The 22,303-nt window shown below is 50.1% G+C and overlaps 1 protein-coding gene across 1 annotated transcript; it reads right to left on the reverse strand.

The window, feature by feature from the left end:
- Positions 1-9,264: 9,264 nt before the first annotated feature.
- On the reverse strand, positions 9,265-21,674 carry IL10RA (interleukin 10 receptor subunit alpha). Its single transcript, XM_077112779.1, has 7 exons — positions 21,525-21,674; positions 19,348-19,462; positions 18,548-18,732; positions 17,491-17,660; positions 16,654-16,804; positions 15,737-15,858; positions 9,265-11,796 (listed from the first exon to the last, which is right to left on the reverse strand). Exons 1-7 carry the CDS (start codon positions 21,592-21,594, stop codon positions 10,891-10,893), a joined length of 1,719 nt encoding a protein of 572 aa, XP_076968894.1. The 5' UTR covers positions 21,595-21,674; the 3' UTR covers positions 9,265-10,890.
- Positions 21,675-22,303: the final 629 nt, after the last annotated feature.

Consider the following 22,303-nt stretch of genomic DNA (forward strand, 5'->3'; position numbering starts at 1 on the left):
TGCCCATTCTTTCTGTCAGCTCAAATTTCCCTTTTCCAAGAAGGCGTCTTCAAGACCTATGGATGTTGTTCTCTTCTGATTTTTAATTACAAATATTCTCTAATTCCCATTTGATTATTAATTACTATTTCCTTATATTCATTCATTCACTCACTCATTCATTCAGCTTCTAGAATAGGCCAGAAACTGTGCGTGGCACGTGGGGGAATCCAGCGCCCCTTCGGTCTACACTGCCCTCTCCTATTTGACAGCTACTTCTTACAGGCAGAATTTAAGTCTCAAACTTCTTTTGAATTCTCGGTTATGCCTGGGTGGCCCTGGCCGTCACCAGATACGTCTCAAGAAGTGATGCTGAGTGATTACTCAGTCTGCCCTTTGCTTCCTCCCTGGCAGCCTAACCGTGGGTGCATCGAAACCAAACATTTTAATTTCCTCTCTATCCATAGCCACTTTCAACACTGTGCTTCTATCATATGAGGTTCTGAAGGCAGAGCACACACAGAAGGTGATTACTTTTTCTATCTGTAACTCCAAGGATGGTTGAAACTATGGAGAGGCAGGGCATGTGAGGAGGGGGCTCTTCTCCATTAGAAGTTCCCTCTCAAGGTGTGAGGACCTCGCTGCAGGCCAGTGGCAATGGGGGAGGCCAGGTGACGAGAGCCAGGAGGCCAGAGCCTATGGTGTGTCCTCTTCTGCCACCATGATCAGAGAGCTCAAAGTGGGAGGGGATGGGGTGTGAGTGACATCGCTGTCTTTTAAACTACTCAGTGATCAAAAGCCATCGAAAAGTGGTGGTATTTGAGAAGATCTGGTACAAAACAGGAAGCCAGTGGCCTGGTGAATTCTCACACTTGGGGCCAGAAATAAAAACGTTCTACCTGCCTAGCAGACAGCAGCAGGCCAACAAAACAACAGTGAGGGCAATGCTGGAAGCCAAGGTCTTGGTGGCATCCCTGTCTCCTGGAGTTTTAATTGCAGAGCCCCAGGGTTGTGTCCTCTTCCCCAAAGCCTAGGAGAGGCTTTCTAATGTAAAAACAGAAGGCACTGGGAGACAAATGGGTGGAGAATGAAAGGAGCCTCTTCTTCAGCTCTAAGTCAGTCTCCCCGCACCTCAACTCCCCCCCCCCCCCCCCCCCACACACACCTTGCAAGCGGTGGGTTCAGACTCTCTGGGCCCCGGCTGCCTTATTTGTATAACACTCTCACAAGGTCCCTTCCAGCTGGGAGGCTATTGCAGGGCATGGAGAATTTCAGTTCCCCAGAGCTGGGGTGGAGGGAAAGAGACGCTCTTTCTGCTTGTGTGCATGCGTGTGTGTACTGTGGAGTCAGCCAAGGGGGTGAGGGGGACCTGTCTTCTTGTTTTCTGTATTCCCAGAGGACCTGCCCCACAGAAAGTCCTCAGTGCATGTTTGCTGAAGGTGCAAACGACCGCATGCCGAATGTTTTCATGGTTCTTTGCTTTTGTCTCCAGACCACATCCTCCTTGCTTTAGGATGCCTGTTCGGTCTATAGCCAGGAGTCCATATCAAGAGTTGTAGGGTGAGGAAAGCAGGAAGGGAATAATTATGGTATGTGGTATACAGTACAACTTAGATAAAAAGATGACAAACCTGAAAATAAAATTTAAACTCAAATGTATCCATCTGAATACAAGAAGTGAATAATAGGAGAGATGCTGTGCAGGGGGTGGGAGTGGAGAGCGGGTATGTAGGAACTCACTGGCTTTCTGGGCAAGTTTTCTGTAAACCTAGAACTGCTCTAAAAATAAAGTCTTTTAGAAAAAAATAAAAAATGTGTACAGCTTGCTTTGTTATAGGCTTAATCTAATGTCTCCCAGTCTTATGTCTGCTGAGGCCCGGGCTGCCATGGACACCACTGCCAAATCATGTTGGACATGATACTTCAATTTCTCTCAAAGTGCTTTTCCTTGGGAGGAAATCCATTTAGTCAGGTATTCATTTACTCATCAGGAATTTATTGAGCATCTATTACTCACTGAGACATTGGTTGTGCACTTAAGATATAGAGATGAATCCAAAGGAGTTCCTGCAGGCAGAGAGCACACACTGAAATGAGTACTGAATGTGGCACATTCAACAATAGCTATATAGGCCCAGGACGAGATGAAATCAAGTTGAGGATTACTCTCTCCATTTGACAGATGAGAAGACCGAGGCCCCCAGAGTTGACACAACAGACCTGTGTCAAGAGAACAGATAATGATTGATCTGGGTGAGCCTAGAATCCAGAGATCCCAAGAGCCAGTCTGGTCCAGAACTCTTTCCACTCTCCTGGGTCTGCTGCCTCTTCTTGTTTGCCCTTGGGGCATCTCCAGAACAATGACCCTACCCTGGAAGTCCGTTCAATCTGAATGGACAGAGGGACACTCTCTCATTTCATTATATTAGACAATACGGTGCTTGTGCTACCACATGTTCCCCCTTTGCCTGAGGTTTGAACTGTGGGCTCAGATCTCCTCATAGTGCCTGCAGCAAGACTCAATTCTGAGTCTCCCAACCTCCTCTTACCGTATTTAATAAATGACATATTTCATATCTCTCACCCCAGTTTCTTTTAATTCCAATGACAGTGCATGAGCACCTACTAGGTACTAGTCATTGTGTGAGGCATGGAGGGAGCAAACAGGAATATGTCATGTTCCCTCCTTTCATTCTTGGGGAAGAGACAGCTGACTGCCTCTTAACTGAAATGCTATTCAGTAACGTCAACATCTTCTATATTAGAAGCATGTGCAGGGTCTGAGTGGTCCGAGAGGTTTCCTGGAGGAAGGGACCCTTGAGCTGCCTCAAAGAAGCAAAGAAGGAGAAGAGCATGTGGGCTGAGGACCCAGGAGGATGGACAAAATGGTATACTAGAGGAGGGCAGCGGGATCCACAGGCTGTAGGGGAGAGGTGGTGGGGATGGGAATGGAGAGGTAGGGAGGGGCATGATCACAAAGAATCTTGCAGTTTAAGCTAAGGCTTTGGGTGTTGTCCTATAGGCGGTGAGGATTTGGTAGAAGAATAAAATGCTCAGATTTGCATTTTACAGCCACAACTCAGTGGCAGTAGGGAGCAGTGTTTGGAGGGAAGTGAGGCTGGAGGCAAAGAGACAGAGCAAGAGGCTGTGGCAAATGGTCCCCATGAGGGACAATGAGGACCCAAACCAGGTGGTGATGGAGGAACCAGAGAGGAAGGGTATTTAACAAGGTTATTAAAGAGCTGGGACTTAAAGGCTTTGCTCATCTAGTCCATTAGGAGAAAAGTGAAAGAGAGGGAGAGGGTCTACATTTGTCGTTTAGGTTTGGGACTGCCCAGTTTGCTAATGCTGTCAGAATGCAATATACCAGAAATGGATTGGTTTTTACAAAGGGAATTTATTAGGTTACAAATGTACAGTTCTAAGGGCATAAACACATCCAAATTAAGGCATCAATAAGAGGATACCTTCACTCAAGAAAGGCCGATTGCATTAGGGGTTTCTCTATTACATGGGAAGGCACATAATGATATCTGCTGACCTTTCTCTCATGGGTTGGTTTCCAAAATGACTCTCTTAGCTCTCGTGGGCCCTTTATTCCTGGGTTGTTTTCCTGAAAACGTTTCTGGCTCTCTCTCATAAAGGGCTCCAGGAAAGGATTAAGACCCACCTTGAATACACAGGGTCACATTTCCATGGAAACAACCTAATCAAAAGGTCCCACCCAACGATAGATCTGCCCCCACTAGACTGGATTAAAATAATGCAGGCTTTTCTGGGGGCACATGACAGTTTCAAACCAGCACAGGGACTGCGTGCATGGGAGTAGCACTAACCAGGATGGATAGCACAAGAGAAAATCTGAATCCAGAGGGAAAATGATGCTTCTATGCTTAGGCATGTCAAAGTAACATGGAAGTATCTAACTTACTATCCAGGAATTTGTGGATGGCTCTGGGCTGGAAGTTAGCATGTAGGACTTGGTGGCTGTCTCAGTAAGGGCAGTTTCAGTGAAATGGTCGGGACAAGAGCTTGATTCCAGTGCAGTGAGGAGTAGTGAGTGCCAGGCTGCTGGGTGGCACGAGTACAGGGGGTGCTGCTCCTAAGTCACAGAATATGAGGTGGGTGCTGTTCCCTGGAGTTGTGCAATGCAGCAGAAGCAGCAGGAAGTAGAAACAGTGCATGTAGACTGCTCTTTCACAATCTCCCTCATTGTGGAGGGAGGAGACAATATGGTGCTGGGTGGGAATTTTTCTGAACCCTCAGCTCATTGGCTCCAAAGAACCCTTCCTGAACACACAGCTCGCCTTCTCCATTCCCCTGGAAACCAAATGCACATCTCCATTATGGCACATGCAGCAGATGCCTCTTGGGCCTGCCTCATGTCCTCCACCACTGCCTCCTCCCAGCTCCTGACTCAAGCTTCCCCTGCAGTGAACAGTTCTGCGGGGCCCACGTACTCTGTGGCAACTAAATCTCATCCCTAGTGCTCACTGCAGGTTGTTCTGCCCCTGCACTTCTCCAGCCTCCTGCACCAGCCGGGAAGGACTGTCCTGGTTTGACAGTCACAGGTCAATGCTTCTTCTTGTCCATTCCCAGGGGGAGATAACCGAGCTAGTCCTCTCAGAGCATCCCAGTGGGATCCAGCTCAGTTGCTCCCAGCATCACCAGCTTGATGACATACCTCTGGGCTTTTCCTTCTCTCCAGTCCCCCACGCCTACTCTCTGGGATCACCTTCCAAGTAAGGTTCTGCTTTTGGGGCAATCTAGACAAAGTCAACATTTATCACTTGACACTGTAATTCTGTCTAGACTCATTTATTTACTTGCTTTTTCATTCATTCATTCAACAAATATGAAGTAGTGCCTATGAAAAGTTATAGATTCTGGGAATACAGGAGCGAATAAAAGAGACCAAGTCTATGCCCTCTACAAACCTTATGATTGATTGGCAGAGACTATGAGCAAATCAACACACAAATGCATAATATAATCTCAAGTTATGATAAGTGATCTGGAGGAAAAGAGCAGGGGAAAGAGATGGATGGAATGGAGATGGCGAGGATATTTAAGAGAGAGTAGTCAGCAATGGCCACTCTACAGAGGTTCCATTTGAGCAGATACTTGAATAAAATTAGGAAAGTATTCAGAAGAAAACTGGAAAGGATAAGTGCAAGTAGGCTGAGGTGGAAATTAGCGTGATGTTCAAGAAGCAGCAAGAGGTATAGCAGAAGCAGAGTGGGCAAGGGGGCGAGTGGAGGAGATATAGTTAGAAAGTAGGCTGATGCCAACACATTTGGATTTTAAATCTGATCAAAAGCAAATTAGCAGGACTTCATCAGGTGAATAACATGACCTAAACAATATGCTGTAAAGAGCACACTGGCTACCACGTGGAGAATAGACCAAGCAGCAGAAGCGGATGCAGAGGGACAGGAAAGAGCCTTCAACAATGGTCCCAGTGAGAGGTGACAGCTTTGACCTGGACAGCAGCAATGGAGGGGTGACCAGTGATTGGATTCACCATGTACTTGGAAGGTAAAGCTGATAGGATGTGGGGTGTAAAAGGAAAAGAAGAGTTTTAGGGTGACTTTTGGGGCTTTAGCCCTAACACCTGGCTGTTTACCCAGGTGAGGAACCCTGGAGGGGGAACAAAATCTGGGGAAATCAAGCATTCTGTTTGACCTCATAAATTAGACATCCAGGAGGTACTGAAAAGGCAGTTGAGTAGGCTTGAGGGGAAAGGTTCTGCTTGGATGTCTGGAGCATTCAGATGGAGCTTAAAGTTAGGGGCCAGGTGAAATCATCTATAGGCAGTGGGAAGAGGAGGGTAATATTAGAAGGAACAAGAAGTAAATCAAGTTACTCCCTAAATAAGTGACTCCCAACTTTAGTGTGCCTCCGAATCACTTGCAACTTGTTTACTTTTTACTAGGCAGATTTCTGGGAACTGCCCTCAGGGATTCTGGGCCTTGGGGAGAAGATGGGAAGAAAAGCACCCCCAGGTGATTCTGATACAGGTGAGGAAGTGATGATACTTTGAGAAACTCTGCCCTGAAGTTTAGGTAGATGGGTGTGTGGGGAAGTAGAGGGTAGGCCCAGGGCCAGGTGACCAGGTAGCAGGACCCTGAAGAATGCTTCTGTTTCCTCCAGGGCCATCTCAAGGCCTCAACTCCCATCATCCCCCATCACCTGTGAAGGTACACGTGCCCAGGTGTGGCAACCTACACCCAGGCCGCTGTCCATCCTTTCTCGGCCCATGCCTACTGCAGAGCCTGTTAGCTCTGCTATTCAGTGGGTTCACTGGAAGGGAACTATCAGATGCCTGCTCAGGGATGCGCTGCTACTGTCCAAGGAACAGGGTGACACCAAGGGCTCCTGGCCAGGGACTGCCTGAGAGGTGCCCGCAGAAGCTTGGCTTTTGCTGCTCCAAGAGCCGAAAGGAAGGCAGTCTACTTTTCTTGATGGCTGGAGATCATCAGGTGAGTATTCCAACTACATATGGCTGCAGGGGACCCAGGAGGCTTCTCCAAACCTGCATCCTTATCTCCACCCCCAGGGTTGCGGACTCATCCATAAAGTGGTCAAGGCGGACACATAGGCTTTCACATGCAAATCCCCAGCCCCGAGCACTTGGCAGCTGCTGAAGGACCTTTCCTTTGGTTGGCTTGTCACATCTAAGCCAACACTCACTATTTCCCTTCTACCTCCTCCCCCCCATGTCTCTCTTCCACATCTGTATTTCACTTTCCTCATCATCCAGGTTTGAATCCTATTAACACCTCTGTTCTTCTTTCTTCTTCTCCCACAACAGCCTGTCACCAAGTCTTGTCAATGCCTTTTGGATCTGACCCTTCCTCTCCATTCCCACCGCCCCTGCTCAAGTCCATCAACACTACTGGATGGGTTCACCATGTAAGCCTCTTACCCGTTCTCCCTGCCTCCCACCTCATCCCTTGCATGGAATGTTGCTTTTCTCCATGGAGCTGATCACTCTTTGTAATAATATATTTGTCTGCATTTATTTGCTTGATGTTTGTCTTCATAACCAGAGGACAAGCCCCCTGAGACTCTGCTCCATTTGTCTGCCACTCTATCAACAGGGCTGAGCACAGGGCTGCTGAATAAATGAAACTGACTACACTAAAAACTTCCGGCCAGGTCTCCCCACCCACACCTCATCCATGCCTTATGCTTGGGCCAGGGTCATCTCCCCAGATCCCTAACTTTGTCCTCCCTTACCCCTCAGAGGTGTTTATTGGGGATCATCAATAAACCTTCTCGAATGTTTAGGTGCCATTAAGATGGAGCCCAAAGTGAGCAAAGGTGCTGTGGGTCCTTAATGGAAATGCATTTAATTTTAAACTGTAGGTCTGCTTTTAATGAAAACCCCCACACCCATGAGCATTACAGGAAATGGATGAGTCAAGCCTCCCTGTACCTAATGCCCTCCAGGCTAGGGCTTGACAAAGTTAGCCCACCCTGCTGGCATCTGCCTCATGTGGGAACCACCCCACAGACCCCAAATGGACACAAGCCTAAGCTGCCCTCCACTGTCTGGGGCCAGAGAATTCCCACCAGCTATGCAGGATGGGGTAGGAGGGGGCTCCGTGGACACAGCCCCACCTCTCTCAGGGATGGGTGTGCTCTCTAAGTGTGTGTGCACCGGGAGAGCTGGGGAGAGAGTGAGAGATCTGGGGGAGGGCAAGGCAGATCCTTTGACTGCGATTTACAAAGTTGGGAAAGCACAGTTCAATAGAATTTCCTCTTCAGTCAGTGTTAGCCCGGTTCCCCTCTCTCCTCGCTAAGAGGAAGTTCCGTGAGCTCACAGAAACGAAGAATCACACACTTCTCAGCCTGGAAAAGCCCTCGAAGGAGGGTGCTCAGTTTGAGAACTGGGGCCTTCTGTTGGGGATTTTAATCTAAATTCCCGAGCTCCTGGATTGTCTCATCCACCCAGACGGTTCAAAAGAACCCTCTCTAGTCCCCCCGGACACTGGCTGCAGAGGGTGGACCTCATGTCCTCCCACTCAGTGGACAGAAGAGAAGAGTCGCCGACCCCTCAGGGCCAGGCCGGCTGACCCCCCTCTGTCCACCCACGCTGCTCCTCACTCAGCCTCTTCCAACCAGGTCGGCTCCAGTTCCTCCGACATGGCACACCCCCTCTCCTGCTCTGAACCCTCATATTCACCCTGGGAGGAGACAGCTTTCTTGCAGACCTGCTGCGGAGGTCTTTTCCCGGGGGCAGACTGCACCTCCAACGCCTCATTTCTAGCTCAGAGCGACCAACCCCAAATCTATGGCCAATCTCAGCCCGGAGACCACCGGGGAAAGGGCTGCGGTGCTCTCAAATGGCGTGAAGGCAGGCCAGTTCTCCGAACGTGATAGAATCGCCGCTTCCCCAGAAGTGGGGGATTTTCTCAGAGTGAAAACCTCATTGGTCGGAGAAGATACAGGGGAAGAGAGATGAGGTGTCCCTAAGCCAGCTCCTCAGGAGATCCAGGCTGGGATAAAGAATCAAGCTCGTGGGTGACTCAGGTCACGGGCCCTGGGTTTGCCCCACCCTTTGGGCTGAGCGTGGTGCGAGATTCAAACCCACAGTGTGGCTTTTCGTGGAAGCAGCAGGCTGCTTTTAGAAGAGAACACAGAGGGCTTCCGCGCAGATGAGAACCCCGGGACGCAGCCCCGAGGCCCTGCGGAGAAAGTGGGGGCTCCAAGGAGCTGCCACGCCCACTGGCCCCAGAGGGAAGGGCTTACAGCTTGTTCTTGCCAAGTTGTCAGAACTCGGCCTCCAAACCACGGCGCTGTCACGTCCAAAACGTCGCGCTGTAGGTTTCCACCGTTTCTTTTTCGGTGTGTGGAGAGAAACCGTCTACTACTCTTTCATTTTCACCCATTTCCAAGAAAACTGTCCATTTCCCTTACAGACTTAGCAGTACCAACAGCTACCAGGTATTGTGCACCACCAAGCAGGGCCCCGTGTTCAACCTTTCATGCACGATCCCCTTCAAACTTCATGACACCTCCCATGGCATGTTGTGTATCCCCATTTTGCAGATGGGAAAATGGAAACTTTGAGAGGGCAGATAATTTTCCCAAAGGTCCCAGACAATAAATGGCGGCATGAGGACACGTAGCCCCGCCTTCCCGATTTGAGTCTAAGTCCTCAGTCTGGCTTCTTTAAAGCTGGCATCCCTCATCCTCTTCATTGTCATCCTTGGTCACCAACCACTGAGTCCCCCACCAGCTACTGTGTTGTCAGATCTGACGAGTTTCACAAGACCCTTGCAGTCCTGGCAGTTTATTGCATCATTTACACAGCTTTGGGTTCAAGGCACATCCACAGCCCCTCTCTTATGGAACCTCACTGCCCTATCAACCTGTGTTTTCCTACCTGCAGGCAGTGTTTTCCAGTTTCACAGATGAGGAAACTGAGGCCCAAAGAGGAAAAGTGACTTGCCTTAGGACATCCAGCTGTAAACACTAGAGTCAGAACCAGAACTCGATAGTTCCTCAAATACCCAAATTCTTTCACCATAATATGTTGTACTTTCAATAAATAAATAAGCAAAATAAATAAACCTTTGAAGGGAACCCTGAGGAATCCTCCTGCAAGAGAGAGAGTTCAGTTATCAGACTGGCACCTGAGACCTTTTGAGCAGAGTGGACGGGGTCATGCTGGCTTCCCCGGCTTAGGATGTCTGATCTTGGAATGCTACAGAGAAAGGCAGGGCCCCAGGTCTGTCACCTCTTCCAGCTTCCTTACCCCCGAACTCTGAATCGGCTTTGTTTGGGACAGATTCCAAACTGATTCTGGGGAACCAGGGCCCTTTCTAGTAGTGCCTATTGCTCCCCTGGTGTGGTGGCAGGGACTTCTGCTAACTTTGTCAGCCCTAGCATGAAAAAGGAGCTGGCTCTGCCCAGATATGGTTGCAGAGTCCACTTACTTTCAGTCCAGAGCCAGGCAGGGTTGGAAAGGTCACCCCAGGGGCCAGTCTGGCTAACACACAGCATGGACAATCTCCTAGGACAGTGTCCTTATTTCATAGATGGCAGAAACTGAGGCCCTCTGTGAACACGGAGAGAGCAGGGTCCCAGCCCTGAATCTCTGGGCAAACCAGAGCTGGTATCCAAGCTCAGAGGCTGCCTGAAGGGCCGAGTTTGACCAACAAACCACCATGGTTTCTTTGCACTGTCAGCAGGATGGTGGGGACAGTGAGTGGTGCCCAGGGGCATGCAGCTTGATTGTCTGGCAAGAGGGAGATGTCTGGAGGTGGACACCAGAGCTGTCTTATCAGGGGCTGGGCTCTGAGCCAGAAGCTCTAGGTCTCCGCGCCTTTATCCCTCCTGTCACCTGCCTGAGCAGGGGGGAACACACCTTACAATCTTCCAGTGACAGCCTCTCTGCCAGGGAGGCCAGTGGGGAGCTCCTCCACATGCCCAGGCCAGGCTGATGGACAGCCTAACCACCCCAAACTCAGCCTCCACTCCTTCCTTCTTCTCCTAGAAGTGACTGCAGCAGAAAGGCCCCAGAGCTTCCAACCTCCAAGCCTTCCACCCTGGCCCATGGTCAGCCTGCGATCCAAACCAATGTTAGCTTGCAACCTCACCACAACTCCAGAAAATCCCATGGTTTCCCTGAGTAAACAATGCAGGAATGAGCCCTGGGTGGGGAGGAGGTCTCTGCCTGCCTTTTCAGCTCAGCCTGAGTCTGCAAGGACCGGCTCAGCAGAACAGACCAAGGCCACCCACATACCCAGCAGTTTAGTGGCAGCCACCTCCTGTCCCTAGTCCATGAGCCAACCCAGCCTCATGTTTTACTTCTGCCCCCTTGGGGTCCCCTCTTCCTCCCCCAAGGACAATCCTTGTCAGGCAAGGGAGGAGCAGGATGATTGAAACCCTTAGCCTGAGTTACTCATTTGAGTGCAGGCTGGAGATGAGTGGCAGGGTCAATAGGTCCGAGTCAAAGCTGCCCAGGAGACCACCTGGGGCTGCCACACAGTCCACAGAGGAAAGATTATGGGCAAAGTTCCAGTCTGATATTCCCAGGTCACCACAGCTGGGCAGGCCCAGGAGGGGCCATTCCTTAGTTGGTTGGTTCCGCTGTCCAGTGGGGGGCCCTGAGGGGTCTTGTTTCAAATAGCCCTTGGCTAGGGCTGGTGGGGGCCAACCCGCTTCAGCTTCTAGGCATGTCCTGAAACTGAGGTCAAGGCTATCTGCCAAAGAGGACTCTTTCTCCGGGCAGCCTGCCTTGATTGTCTTCTCATCTGTGCATCTTGTCTGCTTCAGGTAGCCCCTGCATGCTACCACAGCTGGGTCTTCTTCCCCAGGTGGCTCAGTCCTTAGGGGACTGATGTGGCTCAAGGCTGAGCCACCCGTTGTGTCCCCAGGCTGCCTCTCAGAGTTCTGGACTAGGCCGAGGCCGCTGTCATCCCGACTCCGGCTGTCGCTCTCCACCTGTTGTCCCCAGCTGGGCCCTGTGCCAGGGCTCAGGCCGGGCTCCTGCAAGCAGATCCCACTGTCTGTGCTATTGCTGCTGCCCCCACTGCAGCTGTCCTCTAGCTCCAAGGGCTTCCCCTTTTCTAGAGTGTCACTGGCTTGGGGATGGGGGGTAAGGAGGAGGAACTGAGGCTCTTCATTCTGCAGGGATGGCTTGGCGCTGCCAAAGCCACTGTCCGTGCTGCCATGCAGTTCTGAGTTCCTCAGCTCGGCAGACACATTTGGGAAGGCCTCCTCGTCGAGGTGGTAGATGGTGTCCTGGGTCTCTGGGCAGGGAAGCTGGCTGACGAGGCTGAAGGGGCTGGGCTTCTTGAAGACCTGGGAAGGAGCAGGCAGAGTGAGAGAAGCAGAGCAGCACCTGTGGGGACCCATTCCGGTGTGGCCAGGTGAGGCCACAGGTCCACAGGGGAGCTTGAAGGGCTACTGCTTCAACAGAGGGGACGGCAGAACCTGGCTGACACTGCAACTTGCTCTTTTGATTTTTGCTTTAGAATAAAGATTTTTCCTCCTAATTCAAGTCTCAGTTTGGCCCAGATTCATAAAAGTTTATATTCCTGGAGCCCAGACGGACTGACAGAATGGGAGCCTGTTGGGAAGGCGGCTCAATCGGCAGCACTTTTCAAACCTAAGAGTAGGCTGAACTTATCTAGAAGTGTGCTTCTAACTTTTCCGACTATGAATCAAAGTAAGAAATAGGATTCATATCACAACCCACAGATAAATAACTGAAACCAGTTTCACAAAAGAATACCTATTATTACTCCATATGCCATGATATTTTCTAACCTATCCTATTCTCCTGTCTCCCCTTCCCTCTATTTTCTTTCTTTCTTCCTTTTTTTTTTTAATGCTGGATATGCAACACCAAAATAACTCTTCCACTCTTTGAGTTGTGTCCTGCACAAATGCAAGGCGGCTGGTGGTGTGGGAGGGTGGAACAAGCACAGTACTAGCAGCCAAGGACCTGCTCCCCCTTAATTGCTGAGGTTCCCCAGGAAGTCACTTAACCCCTTAACTCCTCATTCCTCTGCCTCAGCTACACTGGCATTCTTTCTGCATTGGGAACATATTACATGCAGTGCTGTCTCAGGGCCTTTACACACACTACTTTCTTTGCTTGGAACACTCTTCTCTCAATCCTTTGCATGGCTGTGTCCTTCTCATTGTTTAGGTCTCAGCTCAGATGTCACCTCCTCAGAGAGGCCTTCCTGAGGCTGGCTAAAACAGTACTCTAGCCATCTTCCATAAAAAGCTAGTTTATTTTTCCTAACACTTTGATCCTGTGATTATTTTATTTATTTACTTGTTTTCTGTCTTCTGCTTCCCAACACACACTCCCCATCCCCAATAGAACACAAGCTCCTTGAGGCCAGGAGCTATCTTGTCCTTTTCACTACTTTGTCTTCAGTGCCCAAAGTAAGCTGGTACACAACAGGCACTTACAAGGTTTGTTGACTGACTTACTGACTCACTCTTGCACATCTACCCTCATTCCTTTGGTACATAACTCAAAAGTCAACTCTTATAAGTAGAGCTCCTATTTATATCAGATAGCTTGATGATTACAGTGATTTGCTTTGGAACCAGGATACATGGGTTCCAATCCCAGCTCTGCCTCTTATCAGCTGTGACCTCAGCCAAACCTCTCTGTACTTTAGATGCTCATCTGTAAAATGGAAATGACAGTACCTGCCCCTCACGTTGTGGCTAATGCATGTAAAGGACTTAGAACAGTGCTTAGGACATAGCAGCCATCAATCAATTAATGGTTGAATTGCATTTCTGTAAGGGCAGTACTATTACCTCTACTTCCTAGAGAAGAAAGCTGAAGCTCAGAGAAGTGAACAGACTTGCCCAGAATCACATGGCAGCAAAGAACAAACTTGGGATTCGTATCCAACTGTCCTGATTTAAAATCCCTTGCCTATCAAATAACATATATCTCACTGGACTGTGCAAAGTTGAGATCAAACAGCTTCTGGATAGGGATGAGCTCCTGAGTGTGCCAGTGTGCTATAAGTTATACATCATGACTAACATCATCACATGAAGGCAACAAGGCTATACCAGTCTCCCAGAAGGAAAAAAAAAACTTCAAGGATAAATCAATTCTGTGATCCAAACGTACAGAAGGAACAAAAAACTAGAAGTTTCTTGCTATTTCCCTTGGCATCTTTGCACCTATGTCTGTTTCATGGTGCTTTGCATTAAAAGTTCCTAGTTTACTTGTCAGCTGCCCTCACCAGCCCGTAATAAAACACTTTGGGACCAAGAGCCACATGAAGCAGCTTCTTCCCTCTGGACATTTTGCATGAAGTAGGTGTTCAGTAACCATCACTTAACTGTCACCTTACTTACTCTTTTCCGATGCCTTTCCTGACGCCCAGCTAAGACTGCCCCTAAGCCCAGCAGCAGCACCACTCTCGCCCCAGCTAGTTATCATGCTTTCGTCTCCCTTTCCAGAAGACAGAACCCATGGGGCATTTACCTCTAAACCACCAGCTCCGGGCCCTGCACAGAGTATGTGTCTTGCTATACAGGCCAATGAATACATGTTCGAGGGAATGAATCTCCCCAGAGCACAGAGAATGGACAATGAGCACCCACATCAGTTAGACACTAAGAAGAACTTTATAACCATCTGAGACTCTAGGGGATGCCTGTCTCCAGGATCCTCATCATACTTCTCTACCCAGAGTATACTAGAGCTGGGAATAAGCTCTATTTTGCCTGGACAGAGACCCTAATTAGGCCAGGCAGTGCCTCCCATCTTCCTTTCCATGCATCCTGGAGTTCCTACTTCAAATAATTTCAGAGTCTGTCCTCTTATTTTTTCCAGGATCTCTCTGGAGGTCCCCTTCCAGCTGCTAGCCTCTCTGAATGAGCTGGGGCCATCGTATAGTAAAGCCACCTATGGGAGTTGTGGCGGGCCACCTTTCATGCAGCCAGAGACAGGTTGAGCTTCTGAAAATGCTGCTCAATTCTTGCAAGTAGAGAGTTAGGGGCATATGTCAGCATTAAGTAGCAAGAGAAAACACCTTGAGAGGTATGAAATCCTCACCCCCTCTCTGAACTCCTTCTCTGGAGCACTACCTCCCTACCTTGCACTCTCCCTCTGACAGCAGCCCAGGGGCCAGCCCTTCCACATCTTTGTTCTGCCCCTCTCTCAGAGCACTCATCACCAGTTGGGGTGGGAAAAATAAGGCTCCATCCTTGACTCTTGTGGGCTGAGTGACCCTGTGCATGTATCAATGTCTCTGTGCCTCAGTTTCCTCTCTTATGAAATGAGGATAATAATTGCACCCATCTCATAGGTACTAATGTAAAGGGTTGGTGTCCATGGCCAGTTATTAATAGAGACAGTTGATTCTCATCACTCACAGATTCTGTACTTGAAAATTTGTGTTTCCACCAACATTTCTTTGTAAGCCCAAAGTCAATACTTGTGGCTTTTTTGTGGTTAAGAAAATTTGAGCTGTCTGACACGCATGTTTCCAGCTGAGGCTGAGCAAAGTGACACTTGTTCTTCTTGTTTCAGCTCTCATACTGTAAACAAGTGCCATTTCTGTGATGTATTTAGTGCTACGTTTTCTGCATTTTTGTGTTTTTCCTTCGTGATTTTGCTGTATAAACTGTCCCCCAAGAGTAGTGCTGAAGTGCCGTCTAGTGTTCCTTAGGCACAAGGAGGCTGAGATGTACCTTACTAAGAAAATTCGTGTGTTAGACAAGCTTTGTTCAGGTATAGGTTATAGGGCCCTTGGTCATGAGTTCAGTGTTAAGGAACCAATAAGATATATTAAACATGGTGCCTTCAAACAGAAACCCACATAAAACAAGGCTATGTATTGGTGGTTGATGAAATTGTGATCTGAGGCTCACAGGAACTTAAACATGGAGCAACGCTTCCCCTGGGAGCAACAGTTCAGTATTTGTTAATTCAGGGCTCACAACAGCTTATAAAACATAACACCCACGAATAATGAAAATCGACTATACTAACAAAATAAAGTGTGGCAGGGAGGGGGATGTCATTATTCAGTACGTGTCTTATGTAGGCTACTAGAAGGCAATGTTCTCTAGATGGTTATCCACTTCGCCCTTTGTCCTCCCCGTGTTTGGTGGAGGTCCTCTGAATAAGCTCAGAGCTGAGAGTGGAGGAGACGTGAGGGAAGGGACTGTCTGGGAAGGAACTTCCTCCGTTCCCAAGACTCTGGTATGGCTGGGAAGGAGGGGGCAGTGGCCTCTCTGTGGGACTCACCAGGACGGCTGGCAGCTTCTTCCGGCGCCGCACGTACAGCTGGAGGGACAGGCAGTAGGCCAGAGCTCCGCAGAGGGACAGGACAAAGACGAAGAAGACTCCAAGATTGGTGGCGGTGAAATCTGCAGGCCCAGAGAGATGCATTTGTGGCCCGGCCCCTGGGCAGTGAATGTGGTTCTAGGCAACCCCCACAGGCTATGTCTAGGTCACACGTCTAGATGTGCCTGGGATCTTGGGAATCCTTGCCTGGCCTTCCAAACACTGCCTCCAAAGAATCCCTCATTAGACAACTGACTCTGCTCCCAGCTTTCCACACATGACTTGCAATAGAGCAGAGCAGGGAGGTCGTACATTATGGCAAAGTAAGAACGGAAATACTGAGGGGGCAGCCAGACCTCGGTTCAAATTCCAGCTTTACCACTTACCAGCTGTGGGACTGTGGACAAGCTACCTAACCTCCCTGAGCCTCGGTTTCTTCATTTATAAAATGGGAAAAAGAAGAGCACCTACCTCATACATTGGTTGTGAATATACACCAAGCACTTTACTGATTTCATTGGTTCCTTATAACAACTTGATGAGGCAAGTACTGTCACCATCCCCATTTTTGCAGAGGCACAAAGGAGTCAAGTAGCTTGCCCAAGGCATATACCTTGTAAGTGGTGAAGATGGGATTTCAACTAGGGGGTAATGGTGGTCCTGGGAAGCACAGCTGTCCAAATGAAAGCACCCAGAGAACCAGGAGGCCTGGCTTTGCCAACATGTCCTTGCTGTGCGACACTGTACACACGGAGCCTCAGTTTCCTCAACTCTAAAATGGGAATAACGAGGACCTCTCTGTAGGGTGGTGGCTTGTCGGATGGCGGGAGGCTCGTTCTGGCCCCATTCCCTCCCGACATTGCCCTCACTGGACTTACACTGCTGGGTGAGGGTGATGCACTCCTCCTGGGACCACAGACCCTTGTTGATTCGGGAGCTCACAGACGGCTTCACCTTGACACAGAACTCTCCCACCTCTCCAGGGATTGGGAGGCTGAAAGTTTCATGCTTTACCTTCTTGTTTGTGGACTAAAATGAAAAAACAATAATAGTAATAAACAAAATGCCTTTATTTCACGGCACCCTAGAAGCCAAGGGTTGGAGGGGCCTTCAGAGAGGATCTAGGCCAATACCCAACCCCGTCAACTCCCAGGCGTCCACCTTCTTTTTTTTTCTAAGATAGCAAACCCTGTGACTATTCTCACACCTCAAAATCTCTGAAATTGCCCTTAGTTATTTTGCATTGAAAGAGAAAAGGAGTATTTCATAGACGTGAAGGACTTTCCCAGAGGGGGATGGAATCAAATGCTGGTGAGGAAAGAAGACAGATTTTGCAAACACACAGCCTTGGGTTCAGATTCCAGATCTCCCATTTGCAGGGATGTCCACAGGCAGGTTGCATAGCCTCTCATTTTCTCAACTACAAAAGGAAATAACATACCTAAGTGCAAGGAGACCAGAGATAATAGCTATAGAAGGTCTCGTGAGCACCCTGCAAACAGCAACGCCTTCCCCACATGCCATAGGAGTATGGGCATGGGGGCTGAATGGAAAGAGCTAAGGTCGGTTCAGCTCCCGTCGGCTCCCCATGCCCTAGTGCCCCCAGGACCTCCCTTTACTCTGCCAGCAAAGTCTCCCTGGGGTACACGAAAGGCTTCTAGCACACACAGGGAAGCCCAGGAGCCATGGCCCCACGGCCTCTGGGAGCCCCATACCGTGTAGTTTCCTGGCACTTTGCGAATAGCGATCTCATATTCTCGGAAGTTTTCAAAGATGTGTTCATACATATCGCCTGCGGGTGCCATCTTGGGCCTGGGGGGCTGGATCATCCCGTGGATGGAGCCGCTGTCCCTTTCTAACTTCAAGCTGCCGACTGTCAGGGTCACTGAATGGGGGAGGCAACATCATAAGGTCCTCAAGCTGGGAGGGCGTAGGTGTGCCATCCTTCCCATGATGTGCATCAAGCTGTACCCTCACCCTAAAACCTGGGCCAGAGTTTCCCAACCAGCAGAGCATTAAGGTTTCCTGGACAGCATGTTAAAAACGGATGTGTCAGGCCCATTCAAGACCTAGGGAGAGCGAGTTTCTGAGGCTGGGCCCTGGACACATACATTTGAAATACTCTGCCCAGGTGACATTTCTGCAGCTAGCTGGGCACTGGTCTGAGGATGAGCATTGGGGAGCTGAGGACCTCCCAGGTCTCAGGCTCTGACTCAACCCTTCAGAGCAGGCTCGCCCCCCACACAGAGTGTGCTCCATCCCCATTTGAGGACTGCAAAAATCCCAGTAAGGTTTGGGCTTATCCTTTTGTTTTACTTCTCCAGAGAGGAATTCTAGACTTTTCTTCAGAATAATCGTACCTCCCTGTTGAGATGTCTCACACCCCAACCCTGGAAGTTCATCCCTAAAAGTAGGAGGGTCTGATGCCAAGTCCTGCCTTTTGCTTCCTGCCTTGTGCTGGATGCTTACAGATTCACTTCCCCTCCCCAAATCCTGCAAGCCCACGGGCCTGGCCCTCTGACTCAGCCTCTCTCTTCCCATTCTTCTGCAGGATAAACAACTCTAGTTCCTTTTTGCCTATCTGGCAAAATAGGCCTATGACTTTGCCTATTTTCATCTAAACCTTCTCTGAAGGCCTGACGCAGGTCCCCAGCCAGGAAGCCTGGCCGACATGGGGTGCTTTGAGAACACAGATAAAAGCTCTCTAGACTAGAGCTTCTGGCCAGAAGATGTCCCCAAAGGCACGTGCTACACCCGGGGAAGGAAAAGCACCTTCGTCCATGGAGAAGCGGGTACTGGTGGTGGTCCAGTTGGAGCGCCGGCTGCCATCCACTGCCCGGACTTTGGCCCGGTAACCATTGTTGTGGTACAGTTCCAAGGTCATCATGGTAAGGTCACAGGACAGTGTCTGGGTCTGGTTGCAGGTGGGGATGGCCTTCCAGGGCCCTACTCCATAACTGGGGAGAGATCAGGGTGGACACTTGTAGGGGAGCTTGCGCTCATACCTACCCCTTTAGAAGGAAGCCAGAGGCCAGGGGAGAGAGAGCCCCATGATGAAACTGGTGCAGCCCTGAGAGTGTCTCTCCTAGTCCAGGACACCTGCTTGCAAAGGGGTCACCTTTGGTTCTGAAATCCTCTATCAATTTCCCTGTGGCCTAAAACCTAAAAGACTCAGAATACGATGAGCTCAAGTCCCTGCTCCAGGAAGCTTTGTTACTTCCTGCAATACAACTTAATCTCTCCCTTCTCTCAGCCATATCTGCAGTCATTAGGGTTTCCTTAGTCTTTTCTACTGTGGATGCCTTTCCTGTTCTTAATTGTGTAACTGGAAAACCTTGAGGGCAAAGGTGATGCCCTGGCTTCCTCACTCCAGAACCCCCAGCCCGCTGGGCACATCTGGGGGCTCAATCAGCACTTGCTGACTGATAGACAGGTGTCATGGTCCCTCCCAGTCTCACTTCCATAAGAAAACAGGTATCTACTCAGTGCCTGGGGGGTGGGGGGTAGATGTGGATGGACCTGCCCACTCCCTCACCCACCTCCCTCCTTCTTTCACCTTCCATTTTCCTTACTTTAGGAGCTCCACTTCATAGTAGATGCTTTGGGACTGATTTGGGATAGGTGTCCAATGGAGGATGTGGTGGAAAAATTTTGCTTCAAACCACACAGATGGAGGGCTGGGCAGTTCTGTTCCAGGAGAGAGGAGTGTCAGTACCAGAGTTAGCAGCACCCAGCGTTTCCCAGCCACCCCCCAGGGACGAGAATGATGATGGTGATGGCGGCAAGGATTATAACAGCTACCAATTACTGGGGACTTTTCCATAAGCTGAGCACCGTGCTAAGAACATTACATTGAATTTATCACAATAGCCCTACAAGGTAGGCATTGGTTGCTCCAATTTTACTGAAGAAGAAATGGTAGCTCAGGTCAAGCGACCTGCCCAAGGCCAGTGGAGCTCGTAAGAGACAGAGCAGGGACTCAAATCTAGATGAGTCTGATTCCAAACTAGTGTTAGGTCCTCAGGTCACTGTCCCTGTAAAGCTGAATTGATGGGTGCCACTGCCAGGCCTAGCCTCTGATGCTGTGATCAGAAGCAGAAGTGGTGGCTGAGAAGAGTCAAGCTGACTCTGGTGAGCCCCAAGAGAGAAGGAGGAGACTGAGGGCTAAAGTAGGGGGCAGTAAACTCTCCAGTGAGCTAGTCCCTGGCTCTGCCTGGCCCTCACCTCCAGGCTTGCTTCCCACCCTGGCCCCAGCTCTGACTCCAGCCCCAGGCCAACTCTCTGGGGTTTTTTAAGCAAACATCCTGCGTGATGCCATCTGCCTGTTTCTCTTCATGCGTCTTTGGGGCTCCCCTAAGCTGAATGCTTACCCCACTCCCTAGCTCTTAGAAAGGCTCTGCCTATAGCCAGATGCCCGGTTTCAGACTGGGTGAGGAAAGACAGACTGAACCAGCTCTGTTTCTAGACTGGGCTGAAGACACGTTCATAAAGAGCTAGCACCCGTGGCTCCAAGTTGAAATATTCAATACCAATCCTTTCCCCCAGCCCAAACAACATATCATTCACCATGGGAAATACCAACTTTAGGAATCTCAAACAGGCATTTGCCATTGAGATTTTGGGCAAATGATTTAACCTTGCTGAACTTGTTCCCTCATTTGTAAGAATGTGATAAATATATCTATTTTAAGATTCTTGCCCATTAAATGGAATGAAGCACATGTCAGGTCAATATTCAGTTAATTTCCCTTTTCTCCGTGAATATCTGTCAATTTGTTAGCCACAGCACTCTTTCACTTGTTCTTCAACTTCTCCTGATCTCTCTAACAATACTTCCTTTTTCTGACTCTGTCATTCTCATTTGGAAAATACTTCCGTCCCTGCCTCTTGCTTTCTTTCTTATACCGTCTTTGATCCTCAAGTTTGTGTCTCGATTTCAAAACATTAACGAAAAGTGATAAATACAACTAACCTTTGTGGTGTCTGATCTACACATCAGCAGCTCAGCTCGGGATCACGTGAATACTGACTGCTTGCTTTACTCTGTATTTTGGCGTCATTTCGGCCCCTGCTCTCCCTGTCCCTGTCCTTATCCTTCCAACTCCAGCCTTTCCCTTCTCTCCCTCTCCAGGACTGACTTTTTAATTTGTAAAAGTTTTCCAGGAGTACAGGCTGCACCGGGAGCCTCGGATGAGGACTGGTGTAAGGAAGGTGGGAGGCAGGCAGCAGTGGGAGTGAGATGGGGGCTAAGAAACGGAGCAGGTAGGATCTGATGGAAGTGACCGTGAGGTTGGGGGGAAAGACCCAGGGACGGTGGTGAGATGGGACAGGGGCAGAAATAGACTGACTGGCCGGGTAAGGAAAGTAGAGGCAGATTCGGATCGAAGTCATTCCACAAAGGGACAAGAGACAAGAGACCAGAACGACAAAAAAAAAAAAAAAAAAAAAAAAGAAAAAAAAGCGAGGGCTAAATTTATGGCTCGACCGGAGCGGGGTGATTTTGCAAGGGGAGGATTTCCCATTTTTCACTCTTCCCCCATCTTTTCTCCACACCGATCAGCTTTTTGACTTCAACAAGAGATGGGTCAGGGCAATAGCCTTCCGAGACCCAGGCTTGACGGGATGACCTGGGCAAGGAGGGTGGGCCGGTTGGGGTTCTCCGTGGGAGGAAGCGAGCGGGGGCCACCATCGGAGTTGGGTCCGGCCACCGCACAGCTCAGCAGGGCAGGGCCGGGGTCCCGCATCTTACCTGGAACTCCCGAGCCGAGGCACAGGCTGAGGAGCGCCGCCGACAGCACCACCAGCTGAATGTGGAGCATTCTGGGGGAGCAACATCGTCCGGGCGCGGAGCTGGAACCGTGCCGCGCGCCTCCGGCCGCTGCTCGGCTGCGCTAGGACTGAAACCCCTAGGGTTTGCTTCTCGGCCCCGCCCGCCCCGTGAGGCTGATGTCACGGGGAGGGGACCTATGGGGGCAGGACCCACACCCGCCCCGCCCCCGAGGGTAGTTTCGGGCACTGCTAGCGGCTCGGGGGTTGGGCGTCGGAAGTTGAGCGCTGACCCCGCGGCCCGGAGCGATCCGCGCTGGGCGGACACGGTTCTGCCCCGGATTGGGCGCGGGGCTGCGACCAGGGCTTTCCCGGCTCTAGCCCTCTTGCCTCCCAGTGCAATCGAGTTAAAACAGTCCGGGCGGCCGACGGTGTGTTTGTGTTTGTGTGTGTGGGTGTGTGTGCGCGTGCCAGGGAGGGGTGGGGGCATGGGAGGCAGCTGACAAGGAACAACTCCGCCCCCTGGGTGTGGAGGGTGAGGTGGGGCTGTCGCGCCTATTTCACGGGACTAGCCGGGTTAGGTAGCGGCAGGAGCTGTGGCCGCCGGCGCGCTTAGAAAGCCCCAGGCGCGGAGCTGGCGATGTGAGCGAGGGCACATGTGGCGTTGCACAGGTAGCTCCATGCAGAATCTGCATTCAACCAAAGGTGTAATAGGCAAGCTCATACCTGGCTAATATTTTTGGAGGGGAGCCCAAGACATCC

Source organism: Tamandua tetradactyla, chromosome 8 (assembly GCF_023851605.1).
Source record: "Tamandua tetradactyla isolate mTamTet1 chromosome 8, mTamTet1.pri, whole genome shotgun sequence".
NCBI lineage: Eukaryota > Metazoa > Chordata > Mammalia > Pilosa > Myrmecophagidae > Tamandua > Tamandua tetradactyla.

Bases quoted from the DNA above. Each gene is read 5' to 3' on its own strand.
- IL10RA (XM_077112779.1), bottom strand. From the start codon at position 21,594: ATGCTCCACATTCAGCTGGTGGTGCTGTCGGCGGCGCTCCTCAGCCTG. The intron at 19,463-21,524 runs GTAAGATGCGGG...CTCCTGGAACAG, and splicing joins CCTCGGCTCGGGAGTTCCAG to AACTGCCCAGCCCTCCATCT. The intron at 11,797-15,736 runs GTGAGTCCCACA...GCTCCTTCCCAG, and splicing joins AGAAGCTGCCAGCCGTCCTG to GTCTTCAAGAAGCCCAGCCC.